The sequence below is a fragment of a genome, unplaced genomic scaffold, assembly GCF_019419815.1.
Source record: "Pyrus x bretschneideri cultivar Hongxiangsu unplaced genomic scaffold, Pyrus_bretschneideri_v1 Contig146, whole genome shotgun sequence".
NCBI classification, from domain to species: domain Eukaryota; kingdom Viridiplantae; phylum Streptophyta; class Magnoliopsida; order Rosales; family Rosaceae; genus Pyrus; species Pyrus x bretschneideri.
This window is the reverse complement of record NW_025999442.1, coordinates 30147-54880: the sequence shown is the minus strand read 5'-3', so window position 1 is coordinate 54880 and position 24734 is coordinate 30147. Positions and strand designations below refer to the sequence as shown.

Below are 24734 nucleotides of genomic sequence, written 5' to 3'. Positions count from 1 at the left end.
TATGAAGGAGTGGGCCAAAGGGAAGTGTATCAACCGTTGAAGATGACTACTCGAGAGCAATGCTAGGTAAGCAATCAGGAATAGATTCCAGGCAGTTGGCTCCAGATCGGAAGACTGACTCCAAGTGCCGGCTGATTGCTTCTTTTACTTTGCCATGCGAGTAAGAACAAGGACAAAGAAAAAGACAGGGAAAGAGCATGATATGAGATACTTTTGCTTTTGACCTTGATGATATGAGATACCTTTGCTTTTGAAGAAGCGGTGAATGAATCAGCACATATATTTGTTGTGCTGTGTCCTCCTGGGTCATATGTACTCCAGACATCTGGTATCATCTTTGGGGAAGAAGAAAAAATTGAGTAATTCGAAAGGCTTTGCTGGGAGTGCTCCCTCAGAGGTGAGGAAGAGTTGGGCATTTTCTTCAGGTTTTACCTTGCCAAAAACAAAATGAAGGTCGACATATATAGAGATAATAGCAAGTGGTGGTACTTTTTACCCTTGTCGACAAACGTTTTGATCCCGCAAATCCGTCTTTTTGAAATAGTGGCGCCTCTTCGATCTTTGAATACGCCTCTTCGATTTCTTAGCAGGCGCCCCTTCGATTTCTGAACGACGCCCCTTCGCTTTCTGAATGACACGTGGTAGTGCAGATGCGGCTCCTTTTGACAAAGCTGCACGCGTTTTCTGAAAAGTAGAGAAAGCGTCGCCGAACTTTGCGCTTGTCGGCTAAAGAGGTGTAGTTGCGATGATGGCCTCCACGTGCGTTTTCTGAAAAGCCGAGAAAGTGTCGCCTAAATTACGCCGGAAATTTCGGCTTCTTGAATCGGTGGACGCGTCACCTTGGCTTTTTATAGAGCTATCGATCACCACAACAAACACACTCTGAAGATTTCCCATTCTTGAAAATCGACTCCGACCCTTTGAAATTTAACTCCATCCCTTCTCTTTGAACACTTTTGAAAAATGGCAAACTCATCGAACCTTAGCTTGGAATTGAGCCTTAGCAGTGATACGGGCGCGCCGCGTCAAGGTAACGTATGGCGCCCTTCTTTCTTTTCTTCTAACGGTCCTCTCACAGGTGAAGACTCCGTGATGCAGGACGCCACAGCAGCTACAATAGTAGCTAGGAACCTCCTCACTCCAAAAGATAGTAGGCTGCTGTCAGGACGGTCCGATGAGTTGGCCGTTCAAGAGTCCCTCGCACTTAGTGTTCAGTGTGCGAGTTCTGTGTCCAACATGGGCCAACACCTGCTTGCCCGCTCCCGTCAGGTGGAATCATTGATGGCAGAGGTGGAAAGTCTCAAGCAGGAGATCAAACTGCTTAAGTACGAGAATAGAAGTTTGCACGTGCTTGCCAACAACTATTCGACTGGTATGAAGAGGAAGCTTGATGAGCTACAAGAATCCAATGGTCGGATGCAAAGTGACCGTCAAACTGACCGTCAAAGGCTTTCGGCTTACTTCCAGAGGCACATTTTTCCTGGCTCGTCCAGCGTTTAGCCAAGTATTGGGGCCTGGAATGCTCTAGCTCCGATGCCTCCTGCTTCTATGCCTCCCGCATCTATGCCTTCCGCTTCTATGCCTTCCGCTCCGATGCCTCCTGCTTCTAGAATTTTGCCCAGTAGTGGGGCTTCAAGTAAACGCCCTTTGTGAAGGCTCCATCTTTCCTTGTTTAGTAGTGCCTATCAATAAACCAAACATTTTCTCAATGTTACAATCATAGACTCACACAATTAATAAACAAACAAACAATAACAACTAAACAACCTAATAAGGCAGAAACGAAATAGCAGCAAAGAGAAGAGTTTTTAGGAATCTGGAATTGGAGTGCTTTCTAAGTCTTCCTTTGTTGAATGCATGGGTTGCCTCCCAAGTAGCGCTTTCTTTTACGTCTTGCAGCCGGACGAGTACTCTCTTCAATCTTCATTTGAGCCCACGGAATGGAAAGGAATGTCTTCCACCACTTGCCCCACACTTTGCTCGTAATATGGCTTCAACCGATGCCCGTTCACCTTGAATTCTACGCCATTCCTTAAGCTTTTTATGTGGACTGCACCATAAGGTAAAACGTTAGTAACAACAAACGGGCCAATCCATTTAGAACGCAACTTACCAGGAAACAAACGTAGGCGAGAGTTGAAAAGTAACACTTTCTGCCCAACTGTGAAGGTCTTGGTTCGAATCATTTTATCATGGAATGTTTTGGTCTTGGCTTTGTACATCCGGGCATTCTCATAGGCTTCATTCCGAATCTCCTCAAGTTCATTCAATTGGAGCTTCCTATGAACTCCCGCTGCATCTATGTCCATGTTGAAAGTCTTCACGGCCCAATGTGCCTTGTGCTCTAACTCTACGGGCAAATGACATGGCTTACCATAGACGAGCCGAAAAGGTGACATCCCAATGGGTGTTTTGTACGCCGTACGATATGCCCACAGTGCATCATCTAAACGTAAGCTCCAATCCCTCCTTGTTGGTCCAACGGTCTTCTCCAAAATTTGTTTGATTTCTCGGTTAGACACCTCGGCTTGGCCATTTGTTTGAGGATGGTAAGGTGTGGAGACTTTATGGTTGACATGGTACTTTCTTAGCAACGCCTCAATGGTCCGATTGCAAAAGTGAGACCCTCCATCACTTATGATTACTCTCGGCATTCCAAACCTAGCAAAAATGTTAGTTTTCACGAAATCTGCAACCACCTTAGAATCGTTAGTACGGGTGGCTTTTGCTTCCACCCATTTAGAAACATAATCAACGGCTAGCAAGATATAAGTGAAACCATAAGATGGAGGGAAAGGGCCCATGAAATCAATGCCCCAAACATCAAAAATTTCAACATTAAAGACAGGGGTTTGCGGCATTTGGTCCTTGGTACCTATGTTACCCATTCGTTGGCAACGATCACAAGACATACAAAAGGTTCTAGCATCCCTAAATATAGTCGGCCAATAAAAACCACACTCTAGAACCTTGAGGGCAGTGCGTTGTGTGCCAAAATGACCACCACATGCATATGTGTGACAAAAGCTTAGAATTGAGTGAAATTCAGAATCATGCACACATCTACGTACAATTTGATCTGAGCAATACTTCCACAAATAAGGGTCATCCCAAACATAGAAACGTGCATCATTTTTAAGCTTATCACGTTGGTGCTTGTTTAGTTCATTTGGAAATTGTTTAGCCACCAAGTAATTCACTAAATCTGCATACCATGGTTCACTTACCTCAATGGATAGCAGCTGCTCATCGGGAAAAGTTTCAGGGATAGGTACGGCATGTTCATGCTCCTCGTGGATCATTCGGCTTAAATGGTCAGCCACTACATTCTCGCTTCCTTTCTTATCCCGGATTTCAATATCAAATTCTTGAAGAAGAAGAATCCAACGGATAAGCCTCGGCTTTGCTTCCTTTTTCGTGATCAAGTACCTAAAAGCTGCATGATTAGAATAAACGATTACTTTAGTACCAATTAAATATGAACGGAATTTATCTAAAGCAAAAACCACAGCTAGAAGTTCTTTTTCCGTCGTGGAGTAGTTCAATTGGGCATCATTGAGAGTCCGAGAGGCATAATATATGACATGCGGCCGCTTGTCTCTTCTTTGTCCTAGAACAGCTCCTAATGCATAGTCGGATGCATCGCACATGAGCTCGAACGGAAGGCTCCAATCTGGAGGTACAATAATGGGGGCCGAGACTAGCTTCTCCTTGAGTTGGTTAAATGCCGAATTACACTCTTCATCAAACTTGAATGGCACATCTTTTTGAAGCAATCGGTAAAGAGGGTTGGACATCTTGGAGAAGTCCTTGATAAAACGCCTATAGAACCCTGCATGGCCAAGAAACGAACATACCTCTCTAACCGAAGTAGGAGAGGGTAAGTGACGTACAAGGTCTATTTTCGATTTATCTACTTCAATTCCTTTTTCTGAAACAATATGTCCTAAAACTATACCTTGTTTCACCATAAAGTGACATTTTTCCCAATTTAAGACAAGGTTAGTTTCAACACATCGTTTCAAAATTAAGGTTAGATTATCCAAGCAATTATCAAATGAACTCCCAAACACACTGAAATCATCCATGAAAACCTCAATGATCTTTTCAACAAAATCGGAAAATATACTTACCATACACCTTTGGAAAGTGGCCGGTGCGTTGCATAAGCCAAATGGCATGCGACGATAAGCAAATGTTCCAAAGGGACATGTGAATGTGGTCTTCTCTTGATCATCCGGGGCTATCACAATTTGGTTATATCCAGAGTATCCATCAAGAAAACAGTAAAAGGCATGACCGGCTAACCTTTCGAGCATCTGGTCGATGAATGGCAAAGGAAAGTGATCTTTCCTAGTCATGGCATTTAGCTTCCGGTAATCGATACATACTCGCCATCCAGTCTGAATGCGTGTAGGTACGATCTCATTCTCATCATTCTTGATAACAGTTACTTTGGACTTCTTGGGAACGACTTGAACTGGAGAGACCCAACGGCTATCGGAGATAGGGTAGATCACTCCGCAATCCAAAAGCTTGATTATTTCCTTCTTCACCACTTCCATCATTGGCGGGTTGAGACGGCGTCGAGCCTCTCAGGATGGCTTAGTCCCCTCCTCAAGAAGTATACGGTGCATGCATGTGGTAGGGCTTATTCCTTTAATGTCGGCCAAAGTCCACCCTATGGCCGACAACGGCGCCATAATGTTGTTAATGCAAATTCGTGGGATTTTATCGCCCATAACTTCAAATGTTGTTCCTTACTGTTTTAAGGTGTTTTTAAGTTGTTTTAGAGTGTTTTAGTATGTTTTGTTTTTATAACTCCGAAAATACCATAAAAATTTGAAAAAATTGTTTTGAAAAGCCTAAAAAGAGTGTTTTGAGTCGTTTTTGTGTGTTTGTGTCTTAGGGTACCTTCCAACACAATAATGAGGATTTGGTTTGTAATTGCATGACTGTTAAAAAGAGTTATAAACATGGATGAAAGTTTGATTTACTCTTGGTATATGCTTGGTTATGGTTATAATGTATGACTTCACATGCAATCATAAAAGAAAAATTCGTTTTTGTAACATGCTTGAAGGAAGGAACTCAAACAAACGCTACAACCCTGAGAGACTTGAGCCTATAACGTTCTTTGGAGAGTATAATCTGTGATTTCTTGTTTTCTAAAGTCGTTGCATGATCTCATTATTCCTTGCTTGGTTACTACTTAGAATGCAATTGTATCATGATAGAACTAAATGCTAGAACTTATATCCGTTTCATTCAAAGCATGATATTGATTGCATAACATACAATAAGATGAAGTTGTTAGTCAAGCCAAAGCCAAAAAGCCTATCCCTTTTCACATGTATTGTAGGATTACCCCTTTTGAGCCTTTTCAAGCTTATTTTTCTTTGTTAACCCCTTGTTCTTAAAGGATAGTGAAGCATGACTTAGAATGAACTCCTTTTGATCAATATACTGCAGAAAATAAGTGTGGGGGAAGATAATAGGGCACGGCCAAAAAATGAAATAAAGAAAAAAATTGTTGAAAAGAAAAAAAAAAAAAAAAAAAAAAAAAAAAAAGAGTTGAAAAATAAGTGAGAATGATCTCACAAGCATTGGTTATTGAAACTAGGGTCCAAAAGAGTGAATTTGACCCTAGTTGTTGCATGAATCTTCCCTTGTGTTTAAAAGTTGATTTCTGCCATTAAAAGTGAGTTTAAGTGTCAATTTCATTACTTCGCTTTCTATTACCTTTGTTTCACTTTACCTTTCTTTGTTAAACCATTACCCTTAGCCCCGTTACAACCCTCAACTTCTATCTTGATGTTATGTATTCAATATGTGGAGTTTGGAATTGATATGAGCTTATGGAATCACTGGTTCTCATTCTAAGTAGTAGCATTCCATTCATGAGATCATATACATGTTAATAATTCCAGAAAATGCTTTCCTTGTTATAACATATGTGAGTGTTCGTCTACATGTTTACATCAATCTTCTCACATATACCTAGTGTAGGGAGTGTAGTTAGAAAATCTGTGTGAAAAACGAGTGCATATCTTGTAATCCGACTTTGACGGTGATTTTGAATGCACTTTGAGGAGAACGAGGAGTCAACAAGAGCCACCACAACCTCCACCACAACCTGGGCTTGAAGAAGACGAAGTAGGTGTAGAAGAAAAGCCCACGGATCAGATTTTTGAAGAAGAACAAGCCATGGCAGCAGATAATAGAACCATCAAGGAGCTTTCGGCCTCGGGTTTGGATAATGCATTGCCTCTTTGTATCCAATACCCCACGGCTGCCCAAGGCAAGACCGATGAATTTGAACTCAAATCCAGTTTGTTACACCATATTCCGAAGTTCCATGGATTGTCTATGGAAGACCCCAACAAACACTTGAAGGAGTTCGAGGTGGTTTGTTCGAGCATGACCCCCGTCAATGTGGATGGGAGTATATTGAAGATGAAGGCCTTTCCATTTTCACTTATGGACAAGGCCAAAGATTGGCTCTACGAACTAGCCCCGGGAACTGTGACTTCGTGGGAGAGTATGAAGCGTGCTTTCTTGGAGAAATTCTTCCCTACTTCGAGAGTGATTCTCCTACGGAAGAAAATTAGTGGTATTCAACAGAATCATGGTGAGACATTCTCGGCTTATTATGAGCGCTTCAAGGGCCTTGTAGCTTCATGTCCTCAACATCAAATGAAGGAGGAACTTCTCCTTCAATATTTCTATGAGGGCCTCCTTCCTATCGAACGTCAAATGCTTGATGCATCAGCGGGAGGAGCATTGGTGGACAAAACACCAAGGGATGCCAAGGTTCTCATAGCCAACCGAGCGCTCAACGCTCAACAATATGAAGGAGTGGGCCAAAGGGAAGCCCCACGGCAACAAAGTGTAAATGAGGTGAGTGCTATTTCTGAAATTCAATCACAACTTGCTAATCTTACTTCTCTTGTTTCTCAGGTTGTGATTGGTCCAAAAGCACAAGAACACCAAGTCTGTGACGTGTGCTCAATTCAAGGGCATCCATCCGACAAGTGCCCTCAACTAATCGAGAATGGTGGGTGGGAATCTGCCAATGCAATTGGTTTCCAAGGACAAAATCAAAACAACCCATACTCGAACACTTACAATGCCGGATGGAGGGACCATCCAAACTTCAAATGGAGGGAGCCACAACAAGCTGCCCAACAAGGAGGATTTAGGCCAAACCCCCTTGGTTTTTATTCCAAGCCGTATGCACCCCAACAACCCCAACAACCTTCGGCATCATCTCATTCAGGTACGTCCTTGGAAAGTGATCAAGCTATGCAATTACTAACCTCTATTTCGCAGGGCTTGCAAAATCAAAACAACCGGATAGCAAATAACGAGAAGGAGATGATGGATATGAAGAAACAAATAGGGCAGATTTCTGAGTTCCTTGGACAGATTAGAGAGCAAGGAAAGCTTCCTAGCTCAACCACAGTCAATCCAAAGGGAGGATTCGAATCCGCCAAGGCCATCACCCTAAGGGGTGGAAAAAAAGTTGGGACCGAGCCAAACAATCCCAAATCTGCCCAGAAAGTAGATGAAGAGACGACACAACCTGAGGAAGTGTCTAGCTCACCCACGGTAAGGGTGAAAAACCCAATGCCGCAGGCCCCCAATCACCCTAATTCGGCCAAATCAGGTAATTTAAGTTCAAATTCATGTACTTCACGTCCTAATCTGCCCAATGTACCTTTTCCTCGCAGGTTCATGCAAGAAAAAAAGGAAGAAAGCGAGAAGGACATTCTTGAAACGTTCCGGAAGGTGCAAGTGAACATACCGCTTCTCGATGCAATCAAACAGGTTCCAAAGTATGCTAAATTCCTCAAGGACCTATGCAATACAAAGAGAAGAAGGGCAAACAAAGAGGTAGTGAAGGTAAGCGAGAATGTGTCCGCTGTTTTGCAACGTAAACTGCCTACCAAGTGCAAAGACCCTGGTAGTTTCACGATTCCTTGTGTGATTGGACATAATCGTTTTGAACATGCCATGCTTGATTTAGGTGCATCCATAAATGTCATGCCTTATTCTATTTATGCATCTATGAATTTGGGTGAATTAAAACAAGATGGTGTAATTATACAATTGGCCGATCGTTCTAACGCGTATCCAAAAGGAGTTTTGGAAGATGTGCTTGTGCAGGTGAACCATTTAATTTTTCCGGCTGATTTCTACATCCTAGACATGGAGGATTCAGCCCATTCTACATCTTTGCCGATTCTCCTTGGTAGGCCATTCATGAAGACGGCCCGAACGAAGATTGATGTATACAAAGGCACCTTGACAATGGAATTCGATGGGGAAGTGATTGATTTTAATATTTCTAAAACTATGAGATATCCCGTTGATGACCATTCTTGTTTTTCCATTGATGTTATCGATTCTTTGGCGCAGGTATACCTTGAAGAATTGAACGAGGACGCCCTGGAAACAACCATCACTAAGGCCATAGAGTGCAAAAATGAAGGATTTGGGCCAATGCAAGGCCACGGCAAGGAGGAAGAATTCTTTGCCATGGGTTCTAGTGAAGAAATAATTGAGGTTGTGGCAGCCCTTGAGTCATTGCCACAACAATATGGTAAGGTTCCACTCTCACTTTCAAATTCAGTTTCCACTAAGATGCTACCTTCTGTTGTTCAGGCACCATCGCTTGAACTTAAGCCGTTGCCGGACCATTTGAAGTATGTGTTTTTGGGAGAAGGTGAAACATTGCCCGTCATCATTTCATCAAGTCTCACGGCAATGGAGGAGGAGAAGCTTGTGAGGGTGCTGCGAGAACACAAAACGGCCATAGGGTGGACTTTGGCCGACATTAAAGGAATAAGCCCTACCACATGCATGCACCGTATACTTCTTGAGGAGGGGACTAAGCCATCCCGAGAGGCTCAACGCCGTCTCAACCCGCCAATGATGGAAGTGGTGAAGAAGGAAATAATCAAGCTTTTGGATTGCGGAGTGATTTACCCTATCTCCGATAGCCGTAGGGTCTCTCCAGTTCAAGTCGTTCCCAAAAAGTCCGGAGTAACTGTTATCAAGAATGATGAGAATGAGCTCGTACCTACACTCATGATGAGAATGATGATGAGAATGAGCTCGTACCTACATGCAACGCACCGGCCACTTTCCAAAGGTGTATGGTAAGTATATTTTCCGATTTTGTTGAAAAGATCATTGAGGTTTTCATGGATGATTTCAGTGTGTTTGGGAGTTCATTTGATAATTGCTTGGATAATCTAACCTTAATTTTGAAACGATGTGTTGAAACTAACCTTGTCTTGAATTGGGAGAAATGTCACTTTATGGTGAAACAAGGTATAGTTTTAGGACATATTGTTTCAGAAAAAGGAATTGAAGTAGATAAATCGAAAATAGACCTTGTACGTCACTTACCCTCTCCTACTTTGGTTAGAGAGGTACGTTCGTTTCTTGGCCATGCAGGGTTCTATAGGCGTTTTATCAAGGACTTCTCCAAGATGTCCAACCCTCTTTGCCGATTGCTTCAAAAAGATGTGACATTCAAGTTTGATGAAGAGTGTAATTCGGCATTTAACCAACTCAAGGAGAAGCTAGTCTCGGCCCCCATTATTGTACCTCCAGATTGGAGCCTTCCGTTCGAGCTCATGTGCGATGCATCCGACTATGCATTAGGAGCTGTTCTAGGACAAAGAAGAGACAAGCGGCCGCATGTCATATATTATGCCTCTCGGACTCTCAATGATGCCCAATTGAACTACTCCACGACGGAAAAAGAACTTCTAGCTGTGGTTTTTGCTTTAGATAAATTTCGTTCATATTTAATTGGTACTAAAGTAATCGTTTATTCTGATCATGCAGCTTTGAGGTACTTGATCACGAAAAAGGAAGCAAAGCCGAGGCTTATCCGTTGGATTCTTCTTCTTCAAGAATTTGATATTGAAATCCGGGATAAGAAAGGAAGCGAGAATGTAGTGGCTGACCATTTAAGCCGAATGATCCACAAGGAGCATGAACATGCCGTACCTATCCCTGAAACTTTTCCCGATGAGCAGCTGCTATCCATTGAGGTAAGTGAACCATGGTATGCAGATTTAGTGAATTACTTGGTGGCTAAACAATTTCCAAATGAACTAAACAAGCACCAACGTGATAAGCTTAAAAATGATGCACGTTTCTATGTTTGGGATGACCCTTATTTGTGGAAGTATTGCTCAGATCAAATTGTACGTAGATGTGTGCATGATTCTGAATTTCACTCAATTCTAAGCTTTTGTCACACATATGCATGTGGTGGTCATTTTGGCACACAACGCACTGCCCTCAAGGTTCTAGAGTGTGGTTTTTATTGGCCGACTATATTTAGGGATGCTAGAACCTTTTGTATGTCTTGTGATCGTTGCCAACGAATGGGTAACATAGGTACCAAGGACCAAATGCCGCAAACCCCTGTCTTTAATGTTGAAATTTTTGATGTTTGGGGCATTGATTTCATGGGCCCTTTCCCTCCATCTTATGGTTTCACTTATATCTTGCTAGCCGTTGATTATGTTTCTAAATGGGTGGAAGCAAAAGCCACCCGTACTAACGATTCTAAGGTGGTTGCAGATTTCGTGAAAACTAACATTTTTGCTAGGTTTGGAATGCCGAGAGTAATCATAAGTGATGAAGGGTCTCACTTTTGCAATCGGACCATTGAGGCGTTGCTAAGAAAGTACCATGTCAACCATAAGGTCTCCACACCTTACCATCCTCAAACAAATGGCCAAGCCGAAGTGTCTAACTGAGAAATCAAACAAATTTTGGAGAAGACCGTTGGACCAACAAGGAGGGATTGGAGCTTACGTTTAGATGATGCACTGTGGGCATATCGTACGGCGTACAAAACACCCATTGGGATGTCACCTTTTCGGCTCGTCTATGGTAAGCCATGTCATTTGCCCGTAGAGTTAGAGCACAAGGCACATTGGGCCGTGAAGACTTTCAACATGGACATAGATGCAGCGGGAGTTCATAGGAAGCTCCAATTGAATGAACTTGAGGAGATTCGGAATGAAGCCTATGAGAATGCCCGGATGTACAAAGCCAAGACCAAAGCATTCCATGATAAAATGATTCGAACCAAGACCTTCACAGTTGGGCAGAAAGTGTTACTTTTCAACTCTCGCCTACGTTTGTTTCCTGGTAAGTTGCTTTCTAAATGGATTGGCCCGTTTGTTGTTACTAACGTTTTACCTTATGGTGCAGTCCACATAAAAAGCTTAAGGAATGGCGTAGAATTCAAGGTGAACGGGCATCGGTTGAAGCCATATTACGAGCAAAGTGTGGGGCAAGTGGTGGAAGACATTCCTTTCCATTTCGTGGGCTCAAATGAAGATTGAAAAGAGTACTCGTCCGGCTGCAAGACGTAAAAGAAAGCGCTACTTGGGAGGCAACCCATGCATTCAACAAAGGAAGACTTAGAAAGCACTCCAATTCCAGATTCCTAAAAACTCTTCTCTTTGTTGCTATTTCGTTTCTGCCTTATTAGGTTGTTTAGTTGTTATTGTTTGTTTGTTTACTAATTGTGTGAGTCTATGATTGTAACATTGAGAAAATGTTTGGTTTATTGATAGGCACTGCTAAACAAGGAAAGATGGAGCCTTCACAAAGGGCGTTTACTTGAAGCCCCACTACTGGGCAAAATTCTAGAAGCAGGAGGCATCGGAGCGGAAGGCGTCGAAGCGGAAGGCATAGAAGCGGAAGGCATAGATGCGGGAGGCATAGAAGCAGGAGGCATCGGAGCTAGAGCATTCCAGGCCCCAATACTTGGCCAAACGCTGGACGAGCCAGGAAAAATGTGCCTCTGGAAGTAAGCCGAAAGCCTTTGACGGTCAGTTTGACGGTCACTTTGCATCCGACCATTGGATTCTTGTAGCTCATCAAGCTTCCTCTTCATACCAGTCGAATAGTTGTTGGCAAGCACGTGCAAACTTCTACTCTCGTACTTAAGCACCTGCTTGAGACTTTCCACCTCTGCCATCAATGATTCCACCTGACGGGAGCGGGCAAGCAGGCGTTGGCCCATGTTGGACACAGAACTCGCACACTGAACACTAAGTGCGAGGGACTCTTGAACGGCCAACTCATCAGACCGTCCTGACAGCAGCCTACTATCTTTTGGAGTGAGGAGGTTCCTAGCTACTATTGTAGCTGCTGTGGCGTCCTGCATCACGGAGTCTTCACCTGTGAGAGGACCGTTAGAAGAAAAGAAAGAAGGGCGCCATACGTTACCTTGACGCGGCGCGCCCGTATCACTGCTAAGGCTCAATTCCAAGCTAAGGTTCGATGAGTTTGCCATTTTTCAAAAGTGTTCAAAGAGAAGGGATGGAGTTAAATTTCAAAGGGTCGGAGTCGATTTTCAAGAATGGGAAATCTTCAGAGTGTGTTTGTTGTGGTGATCGATAGCTCTATAAAAAGCCAAGGCGACACGTCCACCGATTCAAGAAGCCGGAATTTCCGGTGTAATTTAGGCGACGCTTTCTCGGCTTTTCAGAAAACGCACGTGGAGGCCATCATCGCAACTACACCTCTTTAGCCGACAAGCGCAAAGTTCGGCGACGCTTTCTCTACTTTTCAGAAAACGCGTGCAGCTTTGTCAAAAGGAGCCGCATCTGCACTACCACGTGTCATTCAGAAAGCGAAGAGGCGTCGTTCAGAAATCGAAGGGGCGCCTGCTCAGAAATCGAAGAGGCGTATTCAAAGATCGAAGAGGCGCCACTATTTCAAAAAGACGGATTTGCGGGATCAAAACGTTTGTCGACAAGGGTAAAAAGTACCACCACTTGCTATTATCTCTATATATGTCGACCTTCATTTTGTTTTTGGCAAGGTAAAACCTGAAGAAAATGCCCAACTCTTCCTCACCTCTGAGGGAGCACTCCCAGCAAAGCCTTTCGAATTACTCAATTTTTTCTTCTTCCCCAAAGATGATACCAGATGTCTGGAGTACATATGACCCAGGAGGAAACAGCACAACAAATACATGTGCTGATTCATTCACCGCTTCTTCAAAAGCAAAGGTATCTCATATCATCAAGGTCAAAAGCAAAAGTATCTCATATCATGCTCTTTCCCTGTCTTTTTCTTTGTCCTTGTTCTTACTCGCATGGCAAAGTAAAAGAAGCAATCAGCCGGCACTTGGAGTCAGTCTTCCGATCTGGAGCCAACTGCCTGGAATCTATTCCTGATTGCTTACCTAGCATTGTTCTCGAGTAGTCATCTTCAACGGTTGATACACTTCCAGAGAAGGGACCACTCCTGCAAAGATTGAACAAAGAAACAGATAAAAGGGATAAGCTCAGACCTTCGGGGAAGACCAAAAGAATCCTGCTGCCCAGTTCAAGAGTAGCACAAAGGAAAATCAACGATGGGCGGGAACCAGTTCGAGAGTAAGCATGTGGAATCATCAAGATCAAGCCTCAATGCAATCAACAAAGAGAAGATGGAATTTACACTCCATAACCAGATTTGCGTCCCTAAACTCTTCTCTTTGTTAATTACATTCTGCCATGTTTAGTATGTTTAGTTGTTGTTTGTGTGTTTACTTATGTTTTGTATGAATCTATGCTTAAAACATTGAGGACAATGTTTGATTTAAGTGTGGGGGGGGGTAACTAATGTTGTTAATGCAAATTCGTGGGATTTTATCGCCCATAACTTCAAATGTTGTTCCTTACTGTTTTAAGGTGTTTTTAAGTTGTTTTAGAGTGTTTTAGTATGTTTTGTTTTTATAACTCCGAAAATACCATAAAAATTTGAAAAAATTGTTTTGAAAAGCCTAAAAAGAGTGTTTTGAGTCATTTTTGTGTGTTTGTGTCTTAGGGTACCTTCCAACACAATAATGAGGATTTGGTTTGTAATTGCATGACTGTTAAAAAGAGTTATAAACATGGATGAAAGTTTGATTTACTCTTGGTATATGCTTGGTTATGGTTATAATGTATGACTTCACATGCAATCATAAAAGAAAAATTTGTTTTTGTAACATGCTTGAAGGAAGGAACTCAAACAAACGCTACAACCCTGAGAGACTTGAGCCTATAACGTTCTTTGGAGAGTATAATCTGTGATTTCTTGTTTTCTAAAGTCGTTGCATGATCTCATTATTCCTTGCTTGGTTACTACTTAGAATGCAATTGTATCATGATAGAACTAAATGCTAGAACTTATATCCGTTTCATTCAAAGCATGATATTGATTGCATAACATACAATAAGATGAAGTTGTTAGTCAAGCCAAAGCCAAAAAGCCTATCCCTTTTCACATGTATTGTAGGATTACCCCTTTTGAGCCTTTTCAAGCTTATTTTTCTTTGTTAACCCCTTGTTCTTAAAGGATAGTGAAGCATGACTTAGAATGAACTCCTTTTGATCAATATACTGCAGAAAATAAGTGTGGGGGAAGATAATAGGGCACGGCCAAAGAATGAAATAAAGAAAAAAATTGTTGAAAAGAAAAAAAAAAAAAAAAAAAAAAAAAAAAAAAAAAGTTGAAAAATAAGTGAGAATGATCTCACAAGCATTGGTTATTGAAACTAGGGTCCAAAAGAGTGAATTTGACCCTAGTTGTTGCATGAATCTTCCCTTGTGTTTAAAAGTTGATTTCTGCCATTAAAAGTGAGTTTAAGTGTCAATTTCATTACTTCGCTTTTTATTACCTTTGTTTCACTTTACCTTTCTTTGTTAAACCATTACCCTTAGCCCCGTTACAACCCTCAACTTCTATTTTGATGTTATGTATTCAATATGTGGAGTTTGGAATTGATATGAGCTTATGGAATCACTGGTTCTCATTCTAAGTAGTAGCATGTTAATAATTCCAGAAAATGCTTTCCTTGTTATAACATATGTGAGTGTTCGTCTACATGTTTACATCAATCTTCTCACATATACCTAGTGTAGGGAGTGTAGTCAGAAAATCTGTGTGAAAAACGAGTGCATATCTTGTAAGGATTTGAGCAAATTCTCTAAGGCATGTTACTACATTCAAAACATGGTTTTAAATGCTTAATTGTGAAATAATATGTGGTGACTATGAGTAAGAATGTACTTAAGTGTAAAGATGGCTAAAATCTGTGGGAATAATGATTTTTAACTTGTCATGTGCATTGGAAATCCCTAAGACGATTGTTGGAAGGTTTAGGTTTTGTTTTGTTTTTCTGTTTTGCTCGAGGACTAGCAAAAGATAAGTGTGGGGGTATTTGATAGGAGCATATTTAGGCGACTTACTTTGCTTGTTCTCGTGCATTTACGTTGTGTTTCTTTAGTTATTTTAGTCCTTTATGCTTCTTTTGTGTGTTTTCAGGATAATAAGACGTGTTTGACGAAAGGATGCATTGTGGAGTGTTTTGGAGCACTATTGGGCTAAGGATGGATAGCTTATACTTGGAGCCCAAGTGTTGGATGAAATTGAAGGCCTTGTATGCACTTGAAGACACAAAACAATGGCCCTAACCCAATCACATAACACCTTGCCATGGGCTTAACACAAACACCATTCCTTGCCATGCAAGGATGAGCAATTTGGGTCCATTTCATGTACTTAAACTCTAGCCCAATCCACAATCACTTCAAAGCCATGCAAAACCTTTCAACACCCTTTAATCATCCCCCTTTAAGTTATGATTTTATTTCCTAACCCTACATGCATTATTTATTAGCATCTTCACATGCATTCACACACACTTTACACATTCAAACACTAGCCAAAACCGTGAGCTCCCATTCCCTTATGCCATTTTCAGATTTCCACCCACTAATCTAGTCATCAACACATGCATTCACTTCATCATTACACCACCACTCATTCTTTAATCCACATGCACATTCAATCATTCACTCAAGCACCCTTGTGCCATGTTTCCCCCTTTGTTCCCACCCATCACATGCATCATCATCAAACAAACAAGTCTATGCCGTGACCTTCCTAGCCATTTCCAGTTTTTCCCTTTACATTTCACATGCATTCCATACTTCTCCTAGCTGTTTTCCATCATTATTTCAGCCACCATTCACTCTTTAATCCACATGCATTCACACACACTTCACACAAACAACATTCACATGCAAACACAAGCTTTAACCAACAAACAAAACAGCCAACACATGCACCAAAACACTTTGCCGTGGGCACCATTCCACATTCCAGCTTTCCCTTTTCATTTCCAGCTCTAACTCTTCATCATTGCAGCCACAAACACCTTAAACAAACAGCCATATACATCTCCACTCCTCCTATAAATACCCTTGCATTCCCATCACCTAGGGACATCTCATCTCATCTCATTTTTCATACAAAACACACAACACAAACACTTCCCCTTCCATTTCTGTGCAGTTTTTCTCCTCCATTGCAGCCACTATCCAATCACTTCCCATCCCTCCAAAACACTTCATACCATCACACAACCTATCCTTAAACCTTGTGCTACAACAACAAGGAAGAGAAGAGTGCCTAAACGTTCATACAATTCAAGTTTGAGTTGTTGGAATGTTTAGGTGATTCTTTGATTTCAATGTTTCATTTTAATTCTCTTTGTTTTGTATGAGGAATGGAAGAGAAGAGTGCCTAAACGTTCATACAATTCAAGTTTGAGTTGTTGGAATGTTTAGGTGTTTCTTTGATTTCAAAGTTATGAGGAACTAAACCCTTTTTGGCTAGGGGTGATTTCAATACCATGATTATTTATGTGATATGAATTAATGAATTCCGGTTATGAACTCTTGATTCGTGAATGCAATTGGCTTAACTATTTGATGATTAACTTATTTGTGTTTGTTGATTGAGGGTCGACACTTAATTAGCATGCATGAATATGTGGCTAAAGTTTAAGAAGGTTTCACATAATCGTTACTAACTTATACTTGAAAGTGGTGAAGGTCGCTTGTCACGATCGCGTTAAGTTTAATTCTTAGCATGAGTAACATGATGTCATAGTTGCAAATGCTTTGTCAATGCTTATGGTTTTCATTATTCTTAATGATCTTCGATTGTATCTCTATTATGATGACATGTAGGGAACTTTTGAGAATGTTTTGGGTTGTCGAATGATGCCATCCAATCCAATAATATAAGGAAAATTTGAGGGTTAACTAGTGATGTCACGGTTAATTTGGGGCATTGTCGTTCATAATTCAATGAAGGAATAACTGGAAATTGATTCATATGCATAAATATCATGTGTGGAGAAAGAACCTCTAGCTAATTCACCAACCATCTTGTTTCACAACACTTGTTTACAATCTGTCCATTTTTGCATTTTGTTTGTTTATTTCAACTTCGTCAAAACTAAAACCCCCTTTTTTATTTCCTTGTTTCCAAGTGTCTTAAATCTGTTTTAATTTAGTTTTTATGTTTTTAAGTCAATTTAGAAGGTTTTAGCAAGCCCTCCTAATCCCCGGTCTAGAACGATCCCTACTTATACTTATACTACAATTGTCAAACGAGGGTTTAATTTGTGCGCGTATAAATCTCGCATCAGTTTCCCCTTTCATCATTCCCTCACATTCTTTAATTCGGCCAACACATGCTTTCACATGTATTTCCAACCCACATGCATCTTTTAATCATTCAAACATGCAGCCACATTCCCTCCTAGCTGTCATGTTCCCCCCATTTCACCTATAAATAAGCATCCATTGCAGCCACATATTCACACACTCTTCCATTTCAGAAAACCATCCCTTGGTGTTGTGCCTTAAGGCACCATTCCATCAATTCCCTACTAATCCAAACACCATTCCATTCACCACAAAAAATCATCCATTTCACTCCACCATTCCATCCATTGAATCACACAACACACGGCACAAACACAATCCACTTTGTGCCGTGCCTTCCTCCACCACTTCCCATCCATTCATACACAAAACCTATCATTCTACATCATCCATAATCCCCAAAATTCACCTTAGACCTTGTGCAGCAACAAAGAGGAAGAGAAGAGGGCCTAAACGTTCATACAATTCAAGTTTGAGTTGTTGGAATGTTTAGGTGTTTCTTTGATTTCAATGTTTAATTTCAATTCTCTTTGTTTTGTAATCATGAGGAACTAAACCCCCTTTAGCTAGGGGGTGATTCGAAATATATGTTTATGCTTGCAATTTGAATTGATTACATTTGGTTGGAATTTCATAAGTTGTGGATTCAATTTGTTTACCGTTTGATTGATAACTTATTTATGTATGTTTATTGAGAGTGCACACTTAATTTTCATGCATGAATATGACGTTAGAATATAAGTGAGTTTCACCTAATAGTTACGAACTTATATTCACAAGTAGTGGAGGTTGCTTATAAACAATCGCGTTAAACGAATTCTTGGCACTAGTTTCATGCGTATTCCATAGTAACGAAGGCCTCGTCAACACTTATAGTTTTCATGATGCTTAATGATCTTTGATTGTATCTTTATTGTGCTTTTCACGTAAAGGACTTTTGGAGAATGTTGTGAATTGCGTTGCGCAAACCCATCCAATTCATTAACTTAAGGAGAACTTGACGGTTAATTTAAGCGGACCTAATTAACTTGGAGCGTTGAGTTTCATAATTTATTGAAAAGAAATTGGAAATCATTTTATTATGCAAGTATAACATATGTGGAGATGAACCCCTTAGCTAGCATTCATCCATTCAATTCCATCAATTTCATCTTTAACTTTTGGAGTTCTTTCTTCTTTTGTTTCTGTTTTCATGTTTAATTTAACTTGTTGTTCAATTATGTTAAACATGTGGAACTAATTTCTTTTTAGTTAGAGGCGAATTTGAAGCCATGGACATATGTTGGTTATGATTTGATTTACTCCAGTTATGAATTCATGAACTTTAGATGTGGTTTACTTTTCTGTTTTGATTAAGAATTTGTTTATGTATGTGGGTTGAGGGTCGACACTTAATTTGCATGCCTAAACTTGATGCTAGGATATAAGGGAATTTCACCTAATCGTTATGAACTTATATTCATGAGTAGTAAAGATTGCTAGTCACGATTGTGTTTAGTAAACCCTAGGCTGGATTAACATGCGTATTCCATAGTTATGAATGCCTAATCGATGTTTATGATTTCCGTTGAACTTAATGATCTTTGTTGAATGTCTCTATCATGCGTATTCCATGGTTAGGGACTTTGATTAGGAATAATTTAGTTGTAATGCGTATTCCATTCAATCCAATGAATCTAGGGAAATCTGAAAGTTAATTTAAGTGGACCTAATTAACTTGGAGCATTGTCATTCATCGTTTGTTGAAGTCATAACTGGGAATCAAATTATATGCATATGTACATGCGTGGATAAGGAACCCTCTAACTAGTTTCTCATCATTCTATTTCATCAATTTCGTTTTTACAATCTGTTTTAATTAGAATCTGTGCATTTAGTTTAATTTCGTTCAAATCTAAACCCCCCTTTACTTTCTTGTCAAATTAGTTAGAAATCAATTTAGTTTGTGTTTTTAAAGCATTTTGAGTCTTTGGTTTGTCTTAGTGTTTTAAAGTTTAGTTTTGCATTCTTTGAGTCTAGTATAGTGTTTTATATTGTGTTTTTACGTTTTTGAGTCAAATCCAAGTGATTAACAATCCCTCCTAATCCCCGGTCCAGAACGATCCCTACTTATACTTATACTACAATTGTCAAAAAGAGGGTTTAATTTGTGTGTCACATAAGTTTCGCATCAGTTTTGCACACTGACTTCCAATTATCTAGGCACACCGATTAAGATAGCCCACATGGGCAGACTGACACCTTTCTGATGGTAGTTAGTTTTTGGCCATTGATCTGGCTCTTCTGCAGCCAACAAGTTTCCTTGTGACAAGTTGGCTGATGGAAATTCTGATTTCCTTGGGTAATTTGTCCCTAAGGTTTCAGTTTGTTCTTGGGGGTTTAGACCTTAATTTTAGAGTGAGAATTTCTTTAAAGGCTCGAACCTTGCATCTTCTCCACTTATGAACCCTAACTGCCAAACCTTCCTCATGCTTTAAGCACCCAAATTGTATATTAGGATTGCATTGTTTTAAGATTTTGCATTTATGTCTTGGTCTGGGTTTAAACTTTAAATTCGTTTTAGACCAAGCTTTTGTATTCAAGTTAAATTCTTCCTTCAACTGTTTGATTGGAGAATCTGACTGGTCATTCGAATCTAGATTTCATGTGCATATCATAAAATCATATGACATCATTGATCGTGTTGATCTTGGAGCCACAAGGTGATGAGCTTAAGAGGAGATGCCACTTTGTGAAAACTGAAAGAGTCTGTCTCATGTAAAGCAAGGTTGCACAAACGTAAAGCTGCTCCATAGATAGAAATCTAGGAATTAACCTTGTGTGATCTTTGTATGAACCTTTGTTTACACTAGTGGATTGGACTCAGTGGAGAGTCCCCTATTTTTTAACCCAAATGTGGGTTTTTTGGGCCAAAAATATCTTGTGTTCAAGTTAAGTTTATTGAGTTCAAGTTATGTTTATTGTGTCACACATCTCACACACACATACATGGTACATATATCTGTTGAACATCTAAATGGTATGTGTTCACTATCATGCTCACTTGACATGTTGATAACTTGCAATGAACTATAGCCTTGCTGATTAGGATAGTTTTTGGAAACTGAAATTGGTATTTGAATCTTAGATTTTTTTACTATCAAATCTATCTTAGTTGACCAACGAGCTTAACTAGTCAGTCTAGCGTATCGTAATTTTTATATATAGGTTATTCCACCTGGAAACCAAAGTCCAACAGATCGTAATTTTTATATACAGCCTTTAGGTTGACAAACGTTAAGCATCTAAATTTGTCTTAGATCATTATGTGTATCGATTGTTTAGGCAAAAAAGAATAGAGATGGAAACCAAAGTCCTACGTCTGAAGAAGTGGTTGGTGATACTAGATCTAATCTAGTCACCAGAAGAGAAATTCCACTCCTAAACCACGAATGTTTTTCCATCTTTGTCTGTTTCTCAGGGATTTTGATAGCACAACCTTAATTCCATTATATGAGGACCGACCGACCCGGGTTTTCACGAGCGTTGGCATCGAACCCCAAGCATCTTCTTTTTGATCTGAAAATGGAAAAAAAGGTGGTCTCCTCCTACCGAGCCCATCTTCAAACCCTTGGCAGAAAGATAAAAGGAAAAATTATCTGTAGTACCGCTTGAATAACGATAATCGGAGTGAAAAGCCTTAAAGAAAAGCTTTAGCATGAGGAATGAAAAGTAGAAAGAGCTTATTCGTGAAAAGAAAATTTTAGTTGTCTTACATGAGACTTGGGATATTCCTCACTCCATGGCACTTTTCGCACATCGATTCCTCCCTCCCGTCCAAACGTGACGCCCCTCATTATCATCTACCGCCCTTTCTTTCCTCCCACCTATTCACGCATGAAGATCGAGGTTCTTGGATACAGACATCTTTACGTCGTTCTTTGAAGTATCAAGAAGAACTACATCTAAAGAAGTCGTTGGTGATTATGGATCTAATTTGGTCACTGGAAGAGAAATTTCACTCCTAAACCACGGTTTTTTTTTCATCTTTGTCTGTTTCCCAAGGATTTTGATAGCACAACATTAATTCCACTCTGGGATGACTGACTGACCCTAACCATTCAAACATCTTTTTCAAAACCCTTATTGCCAATTACTCTTCTTTTGCTACTTTCTTTGTATTGTGTTTTTATACTTTTTAAATTTAAGGCATCTCAATCTATTTTGTGGAATCCTTTATATGCATATTTGATAGCTTTTTGTGAAAGAATTAATTTAAATTGTTAGGAATCATAACCTAGATACATATTTGTGCAATCCTTGTGGGAATGATCTCGTACTTGCTTTCTATACTATGTCATTGTTCATGTGCACATGCGAGTTTAAAAAGTGTAATTAGTAACTTAATATTTAGGTCGCTAATTGCATAAGAGATGTTGACATTTTTCATTCTTGATTGCTCGCTTTGTTATGCCACGTGCATTTGTGGGACCCATGAATTGGCCTAGTCAGCTTCAACTAATTAACTGGTCGAACTTTGAATTATTGATTACCAAAAGTTCGATGTCTACAAAATTCACTCTATCTATAAAAAATGGCCAAAAAGTATTACGTGATTAGTTTCCATTTGCCACCATTTTCTTCCTAAATTGACCAATTGAGGAGCCTTGTGCAAGAGCTGGAGACAAATTAGCCCCTCAAAGAATCATGGGCTAGTTAATTTAACCAAGGCAAGACATGTCCCATTCGAAATTGATTTTCATCATTTGGAGTCAAATATTGCACGTGTTAGATATACTCATTTACCTATCAAATTAAAAATCAGATCCTTTTTCTCATATAGATAACTGCTTGGTTACCTTTACAGATAATAATTTTCCCTTCCTTTTACATAATTTATATTTCCCTGTGGAATAGTTGAGGTTCAAAACTAAAATGTGGTATAAACATTATCAAAAAAATGCACATGGATTACTATATTCTTAAATATAATCCATTAAGAAACATCAACTGTGGAACAAAATGAAAGAGTATATTAATTTATTTCTTTTGTTACATCCTAGTGGGAATTGTTCTTAGTAGAACCCACCCATTTTGACAATAAAATAAACTAACCTTGAAGAAATAATAATGTCCTTATTTATCGTGAAGAAATTTTTGTAGCCATTACTTGGTACAAGGATCTTTCAAAGTTTGCAAATATAAATATGCAACTGTGCTTGTTTATCCACAAATGTATTATGTACACCTCGTAGTTGCCCAACAAATTAATCAATAATTCAATAATAGTATTATATAACTTATTGCAGCAGTCTGTATGTATAATTCTTCACTTCTTGCCCCTTCCAAGAGTACTTTTACCATTTGACGGATTTGAGCATCCGTCACTCTAAGAAGACGACTTGGACAACGAACCGTGTCTCGTGCAAGGATAAAGGACCGTTGCTGCATCAAATTTCTTACTAGAAGACATAGTTGCTAATGATCTGCTTAATTAAACTTGTACACAAATTAAAGGTATAAAAGGAGATCAAGTTGTGGCTTTTCCATGAAATAATGTTGGATCTTTATAACATTGGGAGGGGAAGGTGTTAGGGTTCGTATCCTAGCAGTTCAGTTTCCACAGAAGTACCGAGAAATTAAGTAACCTAATTGCATAAGTGTTGATATTTAAGTTTGTTTGAATTGCATGTTTCATAGATAAAGAATGAATGTACAAGGCATATTAGAGAAGGAAAAAAAGAGAACCGGTTCCAAGCAACCTTTCCCTAAACCACTCTAACAACTAGGTAAGCCCTAAAGCTATCAACATCCTATCAACATCTTAAATCAAGGGATTACATCAAACAACTAAAAAACCATATCAACAAGCCAACTTATCCTTAATTTGAAGGAGCCATTACAGGGACCATACCCATGACAACTAGGTCCATCAGTCATTCCATAAAGTCTCATGCATATCTTCTCATCACTCCAATATCTTCCAATAGTTATACTTCAACACACGCCCCCTTCAAGCTGGATCGAGGGGATTCATCGAGCCAAGCTTGCCCAAAAGACAATGAAGCTAAGTTGATGGCAGTGCTTTAGTGAATAGGTTAGCTAATTGATCATAACTACGAGTGAACACAGTGTGAATGACCTGAGATTGAACTTGAGATCGAACAAAGTGACAATCCACCTCTATATGCTTCGCTCTTTCATGAAAGACATGATTAGCAACAATGTGCATGGCTACTGGATTGTCACACATGAGAGGCATAGAGTTGGAATTATGAAATTTTAGATCAGATAGAAGTCATTTAAGCCAAATAACCTCACATGGAGTGGCTGCCATTGCACGACACTCAGCTTCTGCACTTGATTGAGCAATGGCCTATTGCTTCTTGCTTTTCCAGGTTACAATATTGCCTCCCACAAACGTGCAATAACCTATTGTGGACCTTATATCAATGGCATTGCCTGCCCAATCAGCATCAGTGTAACCACTTATGCTTGTAAATTGGTTATTTTGTATGAGAATTCCTCTCCCAATGGACCCTTTAAGATAATGAAGAATCCATTTAATAATGTTGAGATGATCAATGGTGGAAGAATGCATAAACTGACTAACTATCCCTATTCCATAAGTGATGTCAAGGCGAGTGATGGTGAGGTAAATTAGCTTACCAACTAGTCTTTGATAATAACTCACATTATGAAGAGTTTCCCCATTTATGGTAAACTTGAGTTTGCTGTCAATTGGAGAGGCTACAGGTTTGCAATCCAGAAAATTTGTCTCCTTGAGAATATCAGTTACATATTTCCTTTGATTTAGGAACAACCTTTTGGAAGAATTAGCCATTTCTATGCCAAGAAAATACTTTAGCCTCCTAAGGTCCTTGATGGCAAAGGTTTCGTGTAGAGATTGCATCAAGGCTGCAATCTCAGTTGCACTGTCACCTGTGATTATAAGATTATCCACATAGATAAGAACCATCAACCTTCCTCTTGTGCCAGTTCGAACAAATATAGAGGAATCTGCATTACTCCTCAGAAAACCAACCTTTCCAAAACTAAGCTAAGCTTGGCATACCAAGCTCTTGGAGATTGACCGTAAATAGCCTTGTGAAGCTTGCATACCATACCATTTTGAGCTTGACCATAACCTGGTGGTGGTTGCATGTACACTTCCTCTTGTAATTCTCCATGGAGAAATGCATTTTTTACATCCAT

At 39.9% G+C, this 24734-nt stretch overlaps 1 protein-coding gene across 1 annotated transcript; it reads right to left on the bottom strand.

Moving 5' to 3' along the window:
* Positions 1-23895: 23895 nt before the first annotated feature.
* LOC125475397 (uncharacterized mitochondrial protein AtMg00810-like) lies at positions 23896-24734 on the bottom strand. The gene is made up of 2 exons (XM_048580119.1): positions 24647-24734; positions 23896-24461 (listed from the first exon to the last, which is right to left on the bottom strand). Exons 1-2 carry the CDS (start codon positions 24732-24734, stop codon positions 23896-23898), a joined length of 654 nt encoding a protein of 217 aa, XP_048436076.1.

What these genes read in the sequence shown, in the direction of transcription:
- LOC125475397 (XM_048580119.1), bottom strand. Translation starts at nt 24,734, where the DNA reads ATGGATGTAAAAAATGCATTTCTCCATGGAGAATTACAAGAGGAAGTG. An exon ending in TTATGGTCAAGCTCAAAATG is followed by an intron (nt 24,462 to 24,646) that starts GTATGGTATGCA and finishes TTATAATCACAG; the next exon opens with GTGACAGTGCAACTGAGATT.